Source organism: Plecotus auritus, assembly GCF_963455305.1.
Source record: "Plecotus auritus genome assembly, chromosome: 8".
NCBI lineage: Eukaryota > Metazoa > Chordata > Mammalia > Chiroptera > Vespertilionidae > Plecotus > Plecotus auritus.
In genome coordinates this window covers 108,569,328-108,585,114 of record NC_137782.1, presented here as the reverse complement: position 1 = coordinate 108,585,114, position 15,787 = coordinate 108,569,328, and the positions used below count along the sequence as shown (strand labels likewise).

The window sequence follows — 15,787 nt, the reverse complement described above, 5'->3', positions numbered from 1 at the left end:
AAGAGATTTTATAGTAAATGAAAATTAAAAATGAGATTCCATCAACATAATAGAGACCTTGAAGACAAATAAGGCAGCAATATTATATCTTTAATTCCAAATAAGTCTTTGCCCACATGCTACAATGAAGACTGCTGTTTAACAGTGAAAATGTAAAGCATTAATCCATACATAATCAAATTAAAAAGACATTACTAAGCAAGGATACAAGAGGACAGAAACCCAGGATGACGAACACAATACTTGGTATTTCTTTCCCCTGGGGCTTATGTGCGGAATTCTGGAGAAGTCAGCTCAAAGGCTGAGCACAGCTTTCTAGCCCCTCAGTGATTAGGGGCATTGGGAATTCAGGCCTACCAAGGATTCAGGGAAGGCACGTTAGATGAACACTAATTAAGACCCTTACAGTGAGGTAAAACCTGAAAAACTGCACCCTACCAGTAAGGATGAATAGGGAGTAAACAGAACCTCCCCCTCATTCTTAGCAGAACACTTCTAGGTTCTCTGAATTCTACATTTGGAATAATTAACTAGTGTTTATTATTCCTAGTTCACTCCTGGTAGATGTACAAAGACTTTTTTTTTTGGAGGGTAAAAAAAAACCCTTGACCACAAATTATTTCTATACTTTTACAAGTATAATATCTATCCTATATAATAAAGAGATAATATGTAAATTGACCTTCATGTCCTCACACAAGATGTGTTCAAAGAGGGCCGGCAGGGGAGGGCAGTTGGGGGCGATCAGGCCGACAGGGGAGGGCAGTTAGGGGTGGGGAGGGCAGTTAGGGGCTACCAGGCCGGCGGGGAGGGCAATTGGGGGCAACCAGGTTGGCAGGGGAGGGCAGTTAGGAGTGACCAGGCTGGCGGGGAGGGCAGGTGGGGGCAATCAGGCCTGCAGGGGAGGGCAGTTGGGGGCAATCGGGCCAGCAGGGGAGGGCAGTTGGGGGTTACCAGGCCAGCAGGGGAGGGCAGTTGGGGGCAATCGGGCTGGCAAGGACGTTGTTAGGGGGTGATCAGGCTGGTAGACAGGCGAGCAGTTGCATTCATTGGAGACAGCAGTCCCAGATTGTGAGAGGGATGTCCCAGATTGGAGGGGGTGCAGGCTGGGCTGAGGGACAACCCCTCCCAGTGCATGAATTTCATGCACCGGGTCTCTAGTATATTATAAAAACATATAAAAAATAACAAACCACACGAAAAAACAATTCACATGAGGAAAGCCAGCATACCCAGAAGGCTTCCACTGAACTCATAAAGCCGAAATTTAAAAATCCAGGGTGCAAAAGATAAGATTAAAATTTACATCCAGGGTGCAAAAGATAAGATTAAAATTTTTAAAAAATAAAACTATTAGTTAAGTAGAAATTCTAAAACTGAAATATACAGGAGAGAAAAATAGCCCAAGCAGAAAATTAATGAACCAGAAGATAGATCAGAAGAAATAATCTAACCCTGGTGGAGTAGCTCAGTTGGTTAGAACATCATCCTAATATGACAAAGTTGAGGGTTCAATCCACAGTCAGAACACATACAAAGAATCAACTAATGAATGCATCAATAAGTAGAACAACAAATTAATATTTCTCTTTCTCTCTTCCTCCCTATCTAAAATCAACAAAAATTTTTTAAAAATTTAAAAAACGAGCAAACAGAATAAACGATGGAGACGTAGTAAAATGGAAAATACAGTAAAGTGGAAAAAATAAAATGCAACGATACAATAACAAGGTCTATCTAGTCATAACTAGAATACCTGAGGGGAAATAATGGCTCATTACATTGCAAAACTGATAAAAATATAAAACCATACATTTATAAAGCTCTAGAGGCAGAATAAATGAGAAGAAATCAACCCTTGCTATATCATAATTAACCTGCTAAAAACCAAAGACACATGAAAAATTTATTTCTGTTGAGTTCTCAACAGAAATAATGAAAGCCAAGACAAGGGAATAATATTTTCAAAGGGTTAAATAAATAAAATTTTAACAAAGAAATCTTCACTCAGTAAATATACCCTTTAAGAATGAAGAAAAATATTTTTTAGAAAAGCAAAAATGGAATGTCTCACTAATAGATTCCTACTAAAGGAAATTCTAAAAGTAGTCCTTCTGGCAGGAAAAATAACCCCAAATGGAAGGTCAGAGATGTAGGAAGAAATTAAGCCCAACAAAAAGCTAAGAATTTAGGTAAATTTAAATAAACATTGACTATAAAAAATAATATGGTATTATGGGGTTTAAAATAGAGAATTAAAACAAATGAGAACATGACATATAAATGGAGAACTAAGTAAATGTTATGTATGTATACAGTGGCCTTTGCATTGTCTGGGAAGATGGTAACATTAGACAATGATAGTTCAAAGGTTCATGTTAAAAGTCTCTAGAAAACACTAAAAGTAAATGAAAAAGTACACAACTTTCAAGCTCATAGAAGGAAGAAAAAATGTTAACAAAAAGAATCCAACAATCTAAAATACAGCTAGAAAGGAGAGAAGAAACATTCAGACAAAACAAATAAGGATTTAGTGAAATAAGTATAAAACCAATATACTGTATTTCATTAATTACAACAAATATTAGGTATAATGGGCTAAGTGCACTAGGTAAATAATAAAGACTGACAAACTGGATATAAAACTATCAACTATAGGCTGTTTAAGGATATAGAAAGAATAATAAATATAGAAAAAGAGCACACAAATCAAAGCATGTGGAACTGTATTAATTAAAATCAGATAAAGTAGACTGTTAAGGCAAAAAATATTACTAAAAATGAATTTAAAAACATATAAAATAAATACAATATAAACAAACAATATATCAGTCAGAGTCGATTCATCAGAAAGATATTAGACTATATTCACCTAATAATATAACACCAAAATATAGAAAGCAAGAGTTGGCAGAACTCAGGGAAAAATAGACAATCTACAATCATGGTGGGAGATTTTAACACATCTCTTAGTAAAAGAAAAAGCACACCAGAAAAAACTCAGAACAACATAAAAGACTTAAACAAAATGATCAGCTAACTTGACCAAACACAGTGAACAAGACACCCAAGCACACCCAATCACATATGAAACATTTACAATAATCAACTATTTGGTGGGTTGTAAATACTCAATCCATTGCAAAGGACAGAACTATGTATGTTCTCTGATCCAATGAAGTAACATGAAGATAATTAGAAAGTCCTTACTTATGTAAATTAAGAAATGTACTTTTAAATAAATCATAGGTTTGCTGAAACCGGTTTGGCTCAGTGGATAGAGCGTCGGCCTGCGGACTGAAGGGTCCCGGGTTCGATTCCGGTCAAGGGCATGTACCTTGGTTGCGGGCACATCCCCAGTGGGAGGTATGCAGGAGGCAGCTGATCGATGTTTCTCTCTCATCGATGTTTCTAGCTCTCTATCCCTCTCCCTTCCTCTCTGTAAAATATCATTAAAATATATCTTAATAAATAAATAAATAAATAAATAAATCCTAGGTAAAATTAACATATATCTAAATGTAAATTTAAAAAAATCAACATATCAGTACCTGTAGAATTTTGCTAAAGCCCTGCTTAAAGAAAAAATTATAATCTTAAAAATATGCATTTGGGGGGAAAGATGGAAAAAAAGAGACAAATATCCATCTCAAAAAGGAAAAAAGCCAGCAAATTAAACCTAAAGAAAGATGATTTTAGTAATAAAGGATAGAAAGTAATTACAAAAAAAAAACCACTTTTTATTCAGAGTGATTAGGAAATATACTATTATTTCTATTGTCTTTGTATTAGATTTTAAGTTAAAGGGGCTTTTTGTAGTCTAGCTTTAATAACCCCATTGATAACATTATCACTCTGAAAAATTGTATTCTAAATCCCAGACAACTATCTTACAAATAGTTGAAAAACCACCTATTCATGAAATGGGATCCACAGGAGGATTTAGGAACCATAGCAACAGAGAGAGCAAAACTGGTCTCTGTCCTCAAGAATGCTCATATAGCAGTCATTATCAGGAGACTAACTATTCCTTTAAATATAAACACCTCTAATAACCACTGGATTTATCAACGAGTGCTTATGAGCTATTCACCTTTTTCTCTCTCCTCATCACTGACCATAGCTTCCCAGTCATCCAATCCAGCTTCTTCAGTTTCTTCTTCCTCTTCTGTAAATAAAAGTTTTCATTAAAGACATAGAAAAAAGTGGAAAATTATGCTGACATAAAAAGAAATGTTTTAATTATGCAAAAAAATACACACAATTTATCTTTGGAACTAATTTTCAATATAGCTAACATGTTATAATTTATTATTACTAAGTGATTCACAATTCCCTAGTATTTTGAATACAGCTTGGGGCAAAAGTAGGTTTACAGTTGTTTGTATGGAAAATGCAATAATTAGTAAATAATAATCCTATATAATAAAAGCCTAATATGCAAATTTTCCCTTCGACCTGGAGTTCAACCGGGAGTTTGACAACTCGCTATCATGAGTGTTGACCACCAGGGGGAAGCATAAAATATGGCAGGCATCAGCAATGTGGCACTGGCAGTGGGCGGTAGTGGAGACGCTGCAGGCCCCAACGAGAGCTGGACCGTGGCAAGATGGTGGAGCAGGTGAGCAGGCAGCGCCAGGTAAAGGCGGGTGTGAGTGGGGCCCAATGACTCAGGTGGCACACAGGGGACCGGGATCCCAGGTGCTGCCCAGGGCCCAGAGGTCCACACCAGACGCTCACGCTCCGATTGCCGGCCAGGCCTAGGGACCACACCCAAGCACAAATTTCATGAACCAGGCCTCTAGTAAAAGAATAAACTGTTTCATGTACTCATAACTGCAAACCTACTCTTGCCCCAACCTGTACACTAGAGCACATGACCACACTCTATTCTTGAAGACAAATGAAATTTCACATGTATCTTCTTTTTGATTTTTCAACTAAACTTTATTCACATAAGAATTTGTTTATTTTTCTTTAGCCTCTATAGATACATACAGATACTACATAAATTATATAATTGGATGTACGAAGCTACATCTCTACTCCAGTTGAAAATTAGAACAGATTTTGTGCTTACAACTCAAAAATGGTTAGAAAGGTATTATTTTGAATATTAAAAACTTAATACTGTCCTTAACAACAATGACACTTTTACTGAAATTCAATTAGGCAAAACTATTCTCAAAAGATGAGGGCACATGTAGTATTTTCTTCCCTGGAAAAATCATCATTTACCAGCAAGTTTGGATAAGTCATCTTAAGGAGGAGGAAACAACAGTCAGGAACATGCGCCCGAAGCAGCCTCCTTCCAGTTTACAATCCTACTGCTACAGATATCACCCACAACCCCGGACTGCTATAAGCATATCAACTGGAATTTCTCTAGTTTCATTATGCTAAGCTGAGATGTGCCCAAACAAATGATTTTTTTACACTGAGAACCAGGGGGGAGGTGGAGAGGGACTATCAATAATTTTTCCCCCAGGATAGTCAATCTTGACATCCTCAAATGTTTCTACTCCCATTCTTGTCTTTGAACACTTGTCTCTTGATTTTACCAAAAATATATTATTGTTAGCCTGTGGCTTCCTATCAATATCTAGTCTCAGTAATTACAACAATATTTATCTTAAAAAAAAAAAAAAAGGAAAAGAAAGCCAGAGACTTTCTCCAACCTAAAAACACAAACACTGAATAAACTGAATTGATTTACTAATTAAGAGGCTGACATCTAAGAAAATTTTAAAAAATAATAACTTTTATGACTCTTAAAAAGTTCTAATTAAAAATGCTTCCAATTTTTCTTCGGAAAGATTAAAGAACGTCAGCTCTTCTTGGTACCAACTAAGATTTCTGACCCATCAATAGAAACAGAGAAAATAAAAAACCTCTATCCTCTCTACAAAAATTTTTCTCTACAAAAAAAAAACAACACACACAAATTGATTCAAGGCTCACTTCTACACTTTTGCAACATGGAAATAAAAAGAAATGATTTAGAAAGGACTATAAAAAAAAAAGGCCACCCTGCCAGATATCTGGTTTCCCCAAACTAATAACTAAGACAGTTTGGATACATCAATGCTACTTAATAGGAATTTATTAGTCAATGCTACTGGCCTGGTTCAACAGGAGGTGGTGACTCTTCCTTTTCTGGTACACCTTGTTCCACAACTTCTACAGCAGCACTTAATTCTATTGGCTCAGATACTGAGTGAAGGGCAGAAACCAAATTAATATTATTTAGTATAAAATTTTTGTTAGGATACTCTGTTAAGTACTGAATAAAAATCATTAGTATAAACTTAAATTCTTTATCAAGTTCAAAAAATGTTTAAGCATCAGTCATATATTTTACAGAAAATAGTTTTTCTTTCTGTTCAAGGAATAGATTGTAAAAATACAGAAGACTGAGAAAAAAAGAAAATGATAGTTGTACTTTTCAGTTAAGAATAGTTATTCAGGGGGCAGGTCAAGATTGCAGCATAGGTAAACGCGGTACTCAACCTCCTCCCACAACCACATCAGAATTACAACCAAACTACAGAACATCCTTCAGAACTGCCTAAAAGCTGGCCAAATGGAAGTCCTACCACTAGACAATTAAAGAAGAAGCCACACTGAGACTGGTAGGAGGAGTAGAGGTGCAGAACAGGCTGGTCTAAGACCCACTGGTAGCATTTGAGCTGTGGAGGTCCTCCATGAGGATCCAGGGGGTCCCAGCCCCACATCAGACCCCTCAGCCCAGGGTTTCAGTGCTGAGAAGAGGTCTCCATAACTTCAGGCTGAAAAAACCAGCAAGGATTGTGGCTGAGTGAACAAAGAATTATAGAGTCCCAGGCAGTTCCTCTTAAAAGGGCCAGCGCACTATTCAGACCCACTCCCTCTGAGCTCCAGCTCTGGGGCAGCAGCTTGAAAGGATCTAGGGACATAAGGGGAAAACCTAAATTATCTGACATCAGGGAAAGAACTGGGGGGTAGATTTCTCCCAGACAAAAGTGCTGGCAGAGGTCATTGTTCCTTTGCTGAGCCCTCCCCGCCACAGAGTCAACAATCAGGTACCATATCTGAGTCTCCATCAATCTGGCTCACGCCTGTTTGTCACCATCTCAGGTGATTCCCTGAGATCTGGCCCTACCCAATTTGCAGGCCCACCCAAGCTGTTTCCAGTGGCTTTTCCACATGAAATGGCCTGTCCTGGCTCAGGCTTCAGACTTTCCTAAAATCTCTCAAACAAGCAGCAGCTGGCCTTTCACTCTTGATACCAATACCTCTTGGCAAGTGGCCCCACACCCAGCACTAGCAGCAGCCTGCCTTGATTAACAGCTTGGCTTCTCCTGGGCACCTCCAAGCCCAACACAGGTAGCAGCAATTTACAGATAGTTCTGTAGCTCATGACTGGGGGAGGGGAGAGAGGAGCACAGAGGTTGGCCAAGCAGGGAACAGGCAATAGCTGATTTTGAACCGCCCAGGAGGTCCCAGAGCCAGTGCACTCAGTGGTCAGATTCAGACCACACTAGATTACAACCCTACCACATCCATGAGCAACATACTCAAGGAATGCCACTTGGTAAGCACCAAAGCACACTGAAGCAAGTCCTGATCCATAGGGGTGTCTCCTGCACACAGCTCTTCTGCTGTAGTCACAGCTGGTCCTCACAGCTGATTAGCCTGGAGGTCAATCCCTCCCAGTGATGCCAACAGCAATCAAGACTCAACTACAACAGGACAGTGCAAAGAGCTCACACAGGGGTGCACCTTGAGTGCTGAACTCAGGTGACTGGGGAGACTGAGCCACTGGGCCATACAGGACACCTACTACACAAGGAGACTCTACCAATTCCAGGAGACACAGCAGCTCTACCTAATACATAGAAACAAACACAGGGAAGCAGCCAAAATGTGGAAACAAAGAAACATGTTGCAAACAAAGGAACAAAATATCTATAGAAAAAGAACTAAACAAAATGGAAGCAAGCTAACTACCAAATACAGAATTCAAAACAATGGTTATAAGGATGCTCAAAGAACCTAGTGAGAACTTCAAGGAAATTGAGAACATCCTATCTAATCAAAAGAGTAATATGCAAATTGACCATCACTCCAACACACAAGATGGCTGCCCCCATGTGGACACAAGATGGCCGCCACAAGACGGCCAGCAGGGGAGGGCAGTTGGGGGCGATCAAGCCTGCAAGGGAGGGCAGTTAGGGGTGACCAGGCCGGCAGAGGAGGGAATTTGGGGGCGACCGGGCCTGCAGGGAAGGGACCAGGCCTGCAGGGGAGGGCAGTTAGGGGCAAACAGGCTGGCAGGGGAGAAGTTAGGCATCAGTCAGGCTGGCAGGGGAGTGGTTAGAGGGTGATCAGGCTGGCAGGCAGAAGTGGTTAGGGGCAATCAGGAAGGCAGGCAGGCGAGCAGTTGGGAGCCAGCAGTCCTGGATTGTGAGGGATGTCCGACTGCCCATTTAGGTCCCAGATTGGAGAGGGTGCAGGCTGGGCTGATGGACACACACCCTCATGCACAAATTTCATGCACTGGGCCTCTAGTCAGCAACATAAAAAAGGACCATTCAGAAATGAAGAATACACTAGCTGAAATGAAGAATAATTTACAGGGAATCAACAATAGAGTAGAGGACACTGAGAATCAAGTCAGCAATTTGGAATATGAGGAAGCAAAAAAAAAAAACCTCAATCAATAGAGCAAAAAGAAAAAAGAAACCAATATGAAGATAGTGTAAAGAGCCTCTGGGACAACTTCAAGCATACCAACATTCACATCATGGGGGTACCCGGAGGAGAAGAGAGGGAGCAAAAAATTGAAAACCTATTTTAAAAAATGACAGAAAATTTCCCTTACCTGGTGAAATACACACAAATGCAGGAAGCACAAAGAGTTCCAAACAAGATGAGCCCAAAGAGGCCCACACCAAGACACATCATAATTAAAATGCCAAAGATTAAAGACCAAGAGAGAATCTTAAAAGAAGCAAGAGAGCCCTAGCTGGTTTGGCTCAGTGGACAGAGCGTCGGCCTGTGGACTGAAGGGTCCCAGGTTCAATTCCAGTCAAAGGCATGTACCTTGATTGCAGGCACATCCCCAGTAGGGGGTGTGCAGGAAGCAGCTGATGGATGTTTCTCTCTCATCGATGCTAACTCTCTATCCCTCTCCCTTCCTCTCTGTAAAAAATCAGTAAAATATATTTAACAAAAAAAAAAAAAAAAGAATCAAGAGAAAAGCAGTTAGTTACCTATGAAAGAAGCACCCACAGGACTGTCAGCTGATTTCTCAAGAAACTTTACAGGTCAGAAGGGAGTAGCAAGAAATAGTCAAAGTGACAAATAGTAAGGATCTACAAACAAGATTACTCTACCCAGCAAAGCTATCATTTAGAATTGAAGGGCAGATGAAGAGCTTCACAGACAAAAAATGGCTAAAGGAGTTCACCATCACCAAACCAGCATTACATGAAATGTTAAAGGGTCTTCTTAAAGAAGAATATAAAAAATATGAACAATAAAATGGCAATAAATACATTATCAACAATTGAATATAAAAATCAAAATAAACAATCAAGAAATCTAATGAACAATGATGAATAAAATAGAACCAGAGGCATGGAAACATGGAACAGACTAAGAATCTCAGAGGGAAGGGGGGAGGAAAGAGATTACCCAGAGAACTTATATGCATATATGCATTACCCATGGACACAGACAATAGGGTGGCAAAAACAGACAATAGGGTGGCAAAAGCCTGGGGCGGGGCAGGAACCAGAGGAGGGGGACAAAGGGAAGAAAGAAGGTGGGGACATCTGTAAATACTTTCTCAACAATAAAGATTAAAAAATAAAATTAAATTTAAAGTTATTTATAGAGTAGGATCCAGATTTTTAAAACACAAGTACTTTTTCATCACCCTATCATTTCAACCAGTTGAGAATAACAAAAATCAGAAAAAATGAGTTTTAATGATTTGTTGACTTCTTTTTTAAAGACATTCTGCTTAAAGTGTGGGAAAAAGCAAAAAAAAGTTTCTAAATGAGACTATTTTGTATACAAACCTTCTTTATTTTCTAGCTGCTGTGGCGTTTTTTTCTTCTTTTTATCTTCATAAATTGGCCTTTTCTTTGGCAAAGAGTCTTTTGATGGCACTTCAACACCTGAGAGATAATGGAAAATTTCAGGTTTATACTAACCTGTATGTCACCTAAGAGATAGTACTTAAACAGAAAACATTCTATTCACTTCAGGGATACATGCAATAAAATATAACAAAGAACATTCATGAAAAAGCCTATTTTTTATATAAGGCATTCTAAATTTTACCCATACAATGAAATTCCATTATGTTGGTGTACGGTTCTAAGACTTTTGACAAATGTGTAGAATTATGCAACCACCATCACAATGAAGATGCAAAAAATTCCATCACTCTGGGTTCTATGTAGTCAAACCCTGCTCAAATCCTTAGCCCCTAGCAGCACTGACCTGTTCTCCATCCTCAAAGATTTGCATTTTCCAAATGTCACAGAAATGAACCTTACAGTCTGGCTGCTGTCATCTTAAGGGATGAATCAACCTCTTTGTTGTATGTACCCAATACTTCATTTCTTTTTACTGCTGAGTAGCATTCCATTGTATTGATGGAACAGTTCCTTTCTTTATTCAGTAGACACCTGAAGGACATTTGAGTTGTTTCTAGTTTTTAACATTTATAAATAAAGCTGATACGAATATTTGTATGTAGAGGTTTTTGTATGAACATTTCTCTGGGGTAAAGATTTTGGAGTGGAAATTATGGCACATTAGGTAAATACGTATTTCATTTTTTTTTCTTTTTTTTAATATATTTTATTGATATTTTAGAGAGGAAGGGAGAGGGATACAGAGCCAGAAACATCGATGAGAGAGAAGCATCGATCAGCTGCCTCCTGCACAGCCCCCACTGGGGATGTGCCTGCAACCAAGGTTCATGCCCTTGACCGGAATCGAACCTGGGACCCTTCAGTCCCCAGGCCGACGCTCTATTCAGTGAGCCAAACCGGCTAGGGCTGTATTTCATTTTCTAAGCAACTGCCCACTGTTTTCCAAAGTGGCTTTACAATTTTGTTCAATATCCTCACCAGCATTTGGTTAAAACAGATGTTTTAATTTCTTTTTTATTTATGTATTCTAATAAATGTGTAGTGATATCTCTTTGTAGTCTTAATTTGAGACCACATTCACATAATTATTAGTTAATATTGTTAAGTTTTTCCTTTTAGTTCTTGTTAAATCTCCTACTGTGCCTAATTTATAAATTAAACTTTATCAGAGGTATGTATGTGTAGGAAAAAAAAAATATGTTTTGTTACTGCATGGTTTTAGGCATCCACTGAGGATTTTGGAATGTATCCTCCACATTTAAAGGGGGACTACAGTACATATAGGACTGTCCAGGTTATGTGTTTCTTTGTGAGTTTTGATAGTATATCTAGTAAGGAATGGCCCTATTTTATCTAAGCTTTTGAATTTATGAGTATAGAATTGCTCATTTATTCCCTTACCATCATTTTAATACTTTTAGGATCTGTAATGATGATACCTCTCCCGACCCTTTACTCCTAATATCAATAATTTGTCTTAAGTTTTTCTTAATCAGTATAGAAGTTTATCAAATTTATTATTTTTTTAAGAACTGGTTTTTGGCTTCATTCTTGGTTTGTTTTTTTTTAGAAATTAGAATTTTATTTTAAGCACTTATTATAAATGAATTTTGTATACTCTGAAACTTTTAAAACTATATGTAACCTAAGATAATTTTAATGTATTTCATTATTCAATCTATAAAATATAAAGAACTTAAAAAAACACACATATATCTAGCAGAGGAAAAAAATGTAAGTTGAGAAAACTAATGAATATAAAAATACCCCACCCCAAATTAAAACAAACCCAATTAAGAAACACGATTCTATAAAGCCTATTAATCTTCCAATTTAAAATAAATGACTTCCCAAGGGAAAAATATTTCCATCATCATAGCAGTTTGATTAATAAAAGCAAAGCTGCTCTCATTAGGGGAAATTACATTATATATAAGAAAAATGTAATGAAGTTTCTAGAAAATGAAAAGTAATTTCCATGTTGGAGTTATCAAGCATACTAAATTCTTTTAAGAATTTATTTATTTATTTGAGAGAGAGAGAGGGAGAGAATGAGAGAAACATCCATTTGTTGTTCCACCTATTTGTGCATTCATTGGTTACTTCTCGTATGTGCGCTGACCAGGGATTGAACCTGAAAGCTTGGCTTAGTGGGACCACATTCCAACCAACTGAGCTACCCGGCCAAGGCCTAAATACTCTCTGTTCACTTGGCCTTTGTTAGAAGTACCTGTTTCCATGAAAAATGTGCTATGAACATGAACATCATAAAGCCAAGCTCCTCAATGATTTTTCAGTTTAACCTCAGGAGAATCAACTCAAGAGCTTCAAAGTCCAAGGATAGACTGGTCCCAGAGCACTTCCTCCTCTGTCCTTTCATTGCTTTGTTCCTTTTTCCCTTTTCTATGCTAGAGGTTACATCTCATCTTTTTCTCTCCCTTTGATTCTTAAGCTTCTCTGTGCTGATCCTGTTTCTACCTCTGTTTTGCTTTTTTGGACGCTCCTGTGTTTGTCTAAACCTATTTCCTGACAATCTTTTTTCCTCTTATGTTCGGGCTGCTTCTCCTCCGATTTTTCTCTGCCTTCTGGGTGCCGTTTTCTCTTCTGGTGCATCCATTCATGACCGGCTTTATGGGCACTGGTACTGTTTTCTGAGAGGTGCTTGTAAACTCTAGATTCTACACTGTATGAGCTATAATTATACTCTTGATGACTAAGGTTCAGGGGTGCTGGTTTTTCTGAGAAACAGTCCCTGGTGAATTGATAGTATCTCATGCTGTCATGAGCTGGTAGCCACTGAGATAATTGGTTTTCCACTGTTTGTGAAACACTGCATGACCTTGGGTGGGTCTGGATGGTTTCAGTTGGGAGTCTTTGATCAAACCTTCTATACCTGGGTCTGAAATCAACCTCCTCTTTGTCCCTACAGGTTTCCAAATAGTCCTCTCTCATCTGTCTGAAACAAGTCTTTGGTTCTAAGCCTCTGGCTCTCTGCACTTAGATATAATCTTCAAGTTCATCTTGAAAAGAGTCAGATGTCTTCTTTGAATGCTTCATTAGGTTAACAAGGGATTTTCCTTATCAGGCTGAAAACTTGGTGGAGAAATCTGATCATATTCATCTATTAATTGCCTTCAGTTTTCTAGCATAAACTTTCCCCAAACAATGAGACTGTGCAACAATTGGGGAGCTTCTTGTGAGGCAGGGATGGGCATCTACAACTACTGTCCCCACTCCCCACCAACGCCACCGGCCGGGAGATAGGCTGAGGTAGAGGTGGCAGAGAGGCAGGGACAACCACTGCCGCCACCATCGCCTCTGCCACAGAGCAGGCAGGGTAGGAGGAGGAGGCCTCATTGATTCTTTTTATTTTTTTTCTATTACATTGTTTCTTACTTTGCTCTTCTAATTTTTGGTTTGTAGGATGGGAAATATAAGACTATTGATGTGCAATCTTTCTTTTACTAAAAGAAGCATTTTAATGCTATAAATTTCCAAGCACTGCTTTAGACACATCTTCCAAATTTTGTTGTGCTGTATCTTTCATTTTTTTTAAGTTACTTTCTAATTCTCAATGAGACTTCTTCTTGGACTCATGGATCAATGAGAAGTATGTTGTTTAATCCTATATAATAAAGAGGTAATATGCAAATTAACCCTCGCGCCCTCACAAGATGGCTGCCTATGACCAGGCCAGCAGGAGGGTTAGAGAGGGACAACCAAACAACTGAACAGCAGGCTGCGTGGGGCGACCAGGCCAGCGGGGCGAGGGGTGGGGGGGGCTGTGAGAAGCGACCAGGCCGGCATGGGGTGCAGTTGGGGGCAACCAGGCCAGCGGGAGTGGGGGCGGGGGTGCAGTTGGGGGGCAACCAGGCCGGCGGGGGGGGGGTGCAGTTGGGGGCAATTAGGCTGGCAGGGGGGCAGTTAGGGGCGACCAGGAAGGCAGGCAGGCGAGTGATTAGGAGCCAGTGGTCCAGGATTGTGAGAGTCATGTGCAACTGCCAGTTTAGGCCCAATTCCCAGGATCAGGCCTAAACCAGCAGTCGGACATCCCCCCCGAGGGGTCCCAGATTGGAGAGGGTGCAGGCTGTGCTGAGAGGAACCCCCACCCCCAGTTTTCAAATATTTCTGGATTTTTCTCAATATATTTCTATTATTCTTTTCTAGTGTAATTTTAGGGGGGGGGGGGGGGGGGGGGTGTGTGTGTGTGTGTGTGTGTGTGTGTGTGTGTGTGTGTGTGTGTGTGTTTGGCTAATTCTTACCTGAGATATTTTTTCCCATTGATTTTTAGAGAGGGAAAAGGAGAAAGCCAGAAAGGGAGGGAAGAGGGGAAGAAAGACATTAATATGAGAGAGACACATCGATTGGCTGACACCTGCACTCGCCCCAACCAGGGTGTGAATCAAACCTGTAACCCAGGTATGTTCCCTTGGATTAGGATTCAAACGCACGACCCTTCAGTGTGTAGACCAATGCTCTAACCACTGTGTGCACCAGCCAGACAGTTTAATTATGTTTTATTTTTTATTCTGTTTGCTTTAATTCTTTCAAATGTTTTAAAGCTTGTTTTATGGCTCTCACCTGGATCCTGATTTTTTTTTAAAAAATCAATTATAAAAGGCATTTGGAGACAAATGGGGAAAAAATTTAAATGGACAGAAAATCAAGATGCTATCAAGGAATTAACTTTGTTAGAAGTAAGATGTACTCTACTCATGTTAAAAAGTAAAATGTCCTTACTTGTTAGAGATACATACTAACAGGGGTGGGCAAACTTTTTGACTCGAGGGCCACAATGGGTTCTTAAACTGGACCGGAGGGCCAGAACAAAAGCATGGATGGAGTGTTTGTGTGAACTAATATAAATTCAAAGTAAAGGAGCGGGAGCGGAGGGGAGAGCAAGAGAACCCTCCGCTCTTTTGGCTCCGCGGGCCGGATAGAACAGCCGAACGGGCCGGATCCGGCCTGCGGGCCGTAGTTTGCCCACGGCTGCATACTAAAGTAAAATAATATGGTATCTGAAATTTACTTTAAAATACTACAAGGGGAAAAAAAGTGGGTGGAGGACAAAACAAAAATGGTATTTACTGATCATTGTTTAAACTGAATGATGGGTAAATGGGGACTCATTTAACTATGTTCTCTATTTTCATTTATTTTTGGGGACAAAAAAATAACCATGTTTTTATACACACACTATCATTTACACATAAAATCTTAACGTAGTATGTAAGTCATCTCCCTAAATAAGGAAATTGTATCACCTATCATTATTAGACTTTTCACAGCATTTCCATAGGAATTGTTCTAGTACAATTGAATTTTCATTTTGACCATTATAAAGATACAACTACATGAGAGAAGCATGTAGACTCTTCCCATTAATTAAAAATACTACTTACCCTGAGCTTGTAGAAGTTTAAGGGTAGCTTCAGCTCTGGCTCTGGCTTCTCTCTGAGATTTAGTTAAAAGTTTCCCTTCTTTTTTCAAGCGTTCTTTTCTTTCTTTTTCTTTTTGCTTTTTCCTTTCTCTTTTTTCTTGTTCCAATCTTTCCTATAAACGAATATATATCAGACAAAAATTGTACTAGTTTAATCAATTATAAAATTTAAATGTAAAAAACCCAAACTTCAAAC

At 39.1% G+C, this 15,787-nt stretch overlaps 1 protein-coding gene and 1 pseudogene across 2 annotated transcripts in view; both read right to left on the bottom strand.

The window, feature by feature from the left end:
• Window positions 1-15,787, bottom strand: part of EIF5B (eukaryotic translation initiation factor 5B) — a 73,732-nt gene that overhangs the window by 42,025 nt on the left and 15,920 nt on the right. Inside the window, exons 7-10 of the mRNA XM_080685743.1 lie at window positions 15,554-15,704; window positions 10,068-10,166; window positions 6,124-6,213; window positions 4,094-4,168 (exon numbers count right to left, since the gene is read on the bottom strand). Coding sequence (XP_080541869.1) covers window positions 4,094-4,168; window positions 6,124-6,213; window positions 10,068-10,166; window positions 15,554-15,704 — 415 coding nt within the window. The remainder of the gene's footprint in view (window positions 1-4,093; window positions 4,169-6,123; window positions 6,214-10,067; window positions 10,167-15,553; window positions 15,705-15,787) is intronic.
• On the bottom strand, window positions 12,479-13,208 carry LOC308255844 (lysine-rich coiled-coil protein 1-like; annotated as a pseudogene). The gene has a single exon. The product of its transcript is annotated as a lysine-rich coiled-coil protein 1-like (transcript).